At 49.4% G+C, this 5,710-nt stretch overlaps 1 protein-coding gene across 1 annotated transcript; it reads left to right on the top strand.

Annotated features, from left to right (window-relative positions):
* Positions 1-3,281: 3,281 nt before the first annotated feature.
* Positions 3,282-5,352, top strand: LOC309560192 (heat shock 70 kDa protein-like). Its single transcript, XM_082263765.1, has one exon. The coding sequence runs from the start codon at positions 3,413-3,415 to the stop codon at positions 5,345-5,347; it is 1,935 nt and encodes a 644-aa protein (XP_082119891.1). The 5' UTR covers positions 3,282-3,412; the 3' UTR covers positions 5,348-5,352.
* The last annotated feature ends 358 nt before the right edge of the window (positions 5,353-5,710 follow it).

Here is a 5,710-nt window from a genome sequence, read left to right as displayed (position 1 = left end):
TTCTAGCCCATTTTCGCAGGACCAAATCCACTTTGGACACTAAGGACTCCAGGACTGCCATCAGTGCAGTCAGGGATAGATGGGACACGGAGGGCCCGGCAGCCTCTGAGAGGGGATCAGGTGGGGAAATGTGCTCCAGGGACTCCATTAGTGAAGAGGGGGACACACACAAAAAAGTGTATAACACTGCTAGGGATACCCCACACTGGCAGTACCACAGGGCCCAGCACAGGGCACTACCACTGCTATAGCAGAGAGAGGGAGAGAAAACACCACAAAAAGACTCACCACCACTGAGCAGTCACTTGCAGCACCAGGCTAACTGCACACCATCACTGGAAGAGATCTTCTTCCCTGACCTTGTCTTCCTGGGTAAATTCAATTTATATTATGCTCATGAAGGAGATGCAAGCTAGAGAACTTGACAAATGGGATAGGTTTGCCAAGCTTCGGCAGGTATGGATGCACTACGTCGCATCACAGAAGCTGTCAAACAGAATTCATTGATAATCCCAATCCTGTATTAATATAGAAGTTTATGAGAACCTGTCCTTAATATCTTTATTTTCCTCTTCCCTCTTTCACTTCTTCCTTCCCTTTACTTCTCTTTTCAGTTCATACCCCTACTTTTTACTCTGTGATTATAGCCACGAGCATAGTTTTGTATATGGTGTATACGTTTTTTCCCTTTTACACTGTGTGTATACTTTAACTAATACTACCTACATGACATTTTCGGTAGTAAGTTAACTAATGTAACAGCAGTACTCAAGTACACTTGTTCCATATCCTTTTCTCATGAATTGTTTTGTATTTCTACAATATACTCAACCGTAACTGCACACCATGTGGCGATCAGGAAGAGAAAGCACCAGGAGTCAGCACTAGGGGATGAGGAGGGGCTCCCACCACGAATCACCATCCATATAGCTTACAAAACATGACCACCGCTATTTTCAATGAGAAACCCTCATTAAGGCTAGGCTACACAAACATGGCTGCCGATCACAGCACAAAAAGGCCTCAAGAAAATGGCGGCACCCAAGAGCACCAAACACAATCCTAGCAGGAAGAGGGGCCCTGGCAGGAGCCCCCACCAGGTACAGCCCCCTCCCAAAAGTTGATCGTCCAGTCCCCGGGGGTGCGCCCCCCCACCCCCATTGCCAGCTCAATACCCCAGACCGACCTAGAAGGTTTGGCCACCCCATGGGAGGGGGGGTGTGGGCAGATGGGAGTTAACAAGTCCACAGGGGACCACGAGAAGGGGGGAATGCTGCCTGGGAAGGAGGGGAACCCGAGGGTCTGACCGTCCCAGGGAGGGGCCCATGTCCACCCCAAAAACCTCCAGCGTTAGAGGGGTGACAGCTACTTACAATAACAGGAACAGGGTGGGCATCGCTCCCGACAAACCACCACTCCATCGGAATAGGGGTGACTGTCGGCCAGGAGAAACACTGTGACTCAGGCCGAGCCCAGGTCGTATGCAATCTCGCAAGACTTTTAACTCACAGGCCAGCCCCTGTCCAGTGGGGCTATGTTGCGGTTGACCCAGCGTGGAGCTGTGGCCTGAGTGTGCTCGCTGTCCAGATTGGTGGGGACACTCTGGATCTAGATTATCCAGTCCGTCGCCCAGTCTGGCAGTTGATAGTAGATTCTCACAGGAACAAAATAACAAAGATAGAAAAAAAAAATCAACTTAAAAGGAAAAAATTGCCAGGACCAGAGATCCCAGCAAGGAACTAGGTACTTACTCCTTACTAGGCAGAAAAAAAACGGAGTGCCTATAGCTTAGAGTTGGAGTATACCCCCTGGGACTGCCCCATAGGCGTAGTCAAGCTTTTTCCTGCCTAGTGTCCTATTCCTGTAGGGGGCAGCATAACCCAACTTTCAAGAAGATAAGGAGCTGTGTCTGTCAATGAACTAAAGAGAAACAGACTTGGTCCTTAAAGCGGAGTTCCACTCAAAAATTGAACTTCCGCTATTTTGCTTCCTCCATTCCTCCGGTGCCACATTTGGCACCTTTCAGGGGGGAGGGGGGAACGGGTACCCGTTTTTGCAAGGTACCGGAAGTTCGGCCCCCTCCTCCTTCCCCCGCCGCCGAGCCAACAGAAATGTGCAGCGTGCTTCGCCCCGCAAGGCTTCACTTTTGGGTTCCCTTACTGGCAATGGCGGCAGCAGCACCCGACAGGTAAGTGCCGACATTGCTGGACTCCAGGACAGGTAAGTGTCCTAATATTAAAAGTCAGCAGCTACAGTATGTGTAGCTGCTGACTTTTAACTTTTGGAGGGGAAGGCGGAACTCCACTATAAGTGGTTAACCAATCTCATTCCAATATGAAAATAAAACTAGCTTTAGACATATTTCTTACTATTGTGCACCTACTGACACCTAGTGGTCGAATTGAAGTAGTGCTTCTGCTGTGGACAAACTCCTGATATTTCTCTACAATGATAAGACATAACAATGAGGCGGAGTCATTGTTCGCCATAAATAGTGCACAATAAGCCTGAACTAAACTCAATGAGCCCTGACCCTATTATGCCATCATAGTACGTATAGCTAGTACACGTTATGCTTAGAGAACGTCACACAGACAAGCCGGGTGAATTTATACCACGTAGAGTTCTCTATATCGCCTTAGTGTCTGCATCCCTTCTCCTCAGGCTTTGAAACTCCGACCCCGCCCCCTCACAACACTGATTGGCCGAGCTGTTCTCTGACTGACATCTCCACCTGGAACAGTCGTGAAGCTTCTCCTTAGCCCGCCCCCTCACAGCACTGATTGGCCGAGCCGTTCTTTGATTGACATCTCCACCTGGAACAGTCGTGAAGCTTCTCCTTAGCCCGCCCCCTCACAGCACTGATTGGCCGAGCCGTTCTTTGATTGACATCTCCACCTGGAACAGTCGTGAAGCTTCTCCTTAGCCCGCCCCCTCACAACACTGATTGGCCGAGCTGTTGTGTGACGGACAGCTCCCTCTGGGACGCTCGCGAAGCTTCTCCTTTCCTATTGACGTAATTGACACACCCGCTGCCTCTGATTGGACAGAGCTCTCTGGGGCTGGAAGCCTCGGGAAAGTTCTGCGGTTTGGGTCCTCACGATTGGCTGGCTGTACGTGGAACGCTCAGGAAACCTCGGGAAAGTTGCTAAGCGACGCAATAAGCATCGAGGACCGCTCTGCGATTGGCTGGAAGCGGCGTGACGTCCCGTACAGGAGAGGAATATATAGAAGTTTTGTAGACCGGTGTGATAATCTCTACAGAGTCCAATAGCAGCCATAGACTGGAGAGAAGAGAGCGGTTACACAGCGATCATATCACAGCCTGTGATCACTGAGAAGAATCCAGCAGAGAGAGTCCAGCAGCAGTCCAGCTTCTTCACTGCAAGACTTCATTATTACTTCCAGAGACATGGCACCTAAAGGAGTGGCGATTGGCATTGACCTGGGCACCACCTACTCCTGTGTGGGGGTTTTCCAGCATGGCAAGGTGGAGATCATCGCCAATGACCAGGGGAACCGCACCACCCCCAGCTACGTGGCCTTCACTGACACCGAGAGACTGATCGGAGATGCTGCCAAGAACCAGGTGGCTCTGAACCCCCAGAACACCGTCTTTGATGCCAAGAGGCTGATTGGCCGGAAGTTTGATGATCCCATAGTGCAGTCTGACATGAAGCACTGGCCCTTCCAGGTGGTGAGCGATGGAGGAAAGCCCAAGGTCAAGGTGGACTATAAGGGAGAGATGAAGACCTTCTACCCTGAGGAGATTTCCTCTATGGTTCTGGTGAAGATGAAGGAGACAGCAGAGGCGTACCTGGGCCACCCGGTCACCAACGCCGTCATCACCGTTCCAGCCTACTTCAATGACTCTCAGCGCCAGGCCACCAAGGATGCCGGGGTAATCGCTGGACTCAATGTGCTGAGAATCATCAATGAGCCAACAGCAGCAGCCATCGCCTATGGCCTGGACAAAGGGGGCCGTGGAGAGCGCAACATCCTCATCTTCGACCTGGGAGGTGGCACCTTCGATGTCTCCATCCTCACCATCGATGATGGCATCTTTGAGGTAAAAGCCACAGCGGGTGACACTCATCTGGGTGGGGAGGACTTTGATAACCGCATGGTTAACCATTTTGTTGAGGAGTTTAAGCGCAAGCACAAAAAGGACATTAGTCAAAACAAGAGGGCCCTGAGGAGGCTGAGAACAGCTTGTGAGAGAGCCAAGCGCACCCTGTCCTCCAGCACCCAGGCAAGCATTGAGATTGATTCTCTCTATGAGGGCATTGACTTTTACACCTCCATCACCAGAGCCCGCTTTGAGGAACTGTGCGCTGATCTCTTCCGTGGTACCCTGGAACCCGTTGAGAAGGCCCTGAGAGATTCCAAGCTGGACATATCACAGATTCATGAAATTGTCCTGGTTGGGGGCTCTACACGTATTCCCAAAGTACAAAAACTGTTGCAGGACTTCTTCAACGGAAGAGAACTTAACAAGAGCATCAACCCAGATGAAGCTGTGGCCTATGGGGCTGCTGTTCAAGCTGCTATCCTGATGGGAGATAAGTCAGAGAATGTGCAGGACCTGCTGCTACTAGATGTGGCTCCTCTTTCCTTGGGCCTGGAGACAGCTGGTGGGGTCATGACTGTCCTCATCAAACGTAATACAACCATTCCTACCAAGCAGACTCAGGTCTTCACCACTTATTCTGACAACCAGCCCGGTGTCCTCATCCAGGTATATGAAGGAGAGCGAGCTATGACCAAAGACAACAACCTTCTAGGCAAATTTGAACTGAGTGGCATCCCTCCCGCTCCCCGAGGAGTGCCACAGATTGAAGTCACCTTTGATATTGATGCCAATGGCATCCTCAATGTATCGGCTGTGGACAAGAGTACCGGCAAACAAAACAAGATAACAATTACCAATGACAAAGGTCGTCTGAGCAAAGAGGAAATTGAGAAGATGGTGCAAGATGCTGAGAAATACAAATCTGATGATGATGCACAACGAGAGAAAATTGCTGCCAAGAACTCTCTAGAATCCTATGCTTTTAACATTAAGAGTACAGTGGAAGATGAGAACATGAAAGGCAAGATAAGTGAGGAGGAGAAAAAGCTAATCTCTGAGAAGTGTAAAGAGACCATTGCCTGGCTGGAGAACAACCAACTGGCAGAGAAAGATGAGTACACCCATAAGCAGAAGGAGCTGGAAAAGGTGTGCCAACCCATCATTACCAAGCTGTACCAGGGAGGCATGCCAGGTGGAATGCCAGGCTCTAGCTGTGGTGCTCAAGCCAGGCAAGGCACCAGCAGCTCAGGACCTACAATTGAAGAAGTAGATTAAAAAGGACACTGTAATAAATAGACTGAACTGTTACTGCACTATAGTTATGTGTGCCAGGCAAGGCAGCATCCAGGACATATCATTGATTGGGTGGATTAGGAACTTTAATGGCACACTTTTTTTACCACCTACAGAGAATAACAAGGGCAAAGACGAGCTATTTACAGCTTTAAAGTGGTTTGAACTTCTTACCTGAAACCACTGACATTATTGTTCAGAAAGCTTGCATAAAAAAATGTAACCCCTTGTGGACTACAAAAAACTAAACCCTGATTTTTTTTTTTTGGCATTACATCAGATGCCCACACGGTATTTTGTACGGCAATTTGCATTTATTATACCAAATTTCAAGTGACTGTTCAC

Source organism: Pelophylax lessonae (genome assembly GCF_965119305.1).
Source record: "Pelophylax lessonae genome assembly, chromosome: 7".
NCBI classification, from domain to species: Eukaryota; Metazoa; Chordata; class Amphibia; order Anura; family Ranidae; genus Pelophylax; species Pelophylax lessonae.
This window is presented reverse-complemented; position numbering and strand designations above follow the sequence as displayed.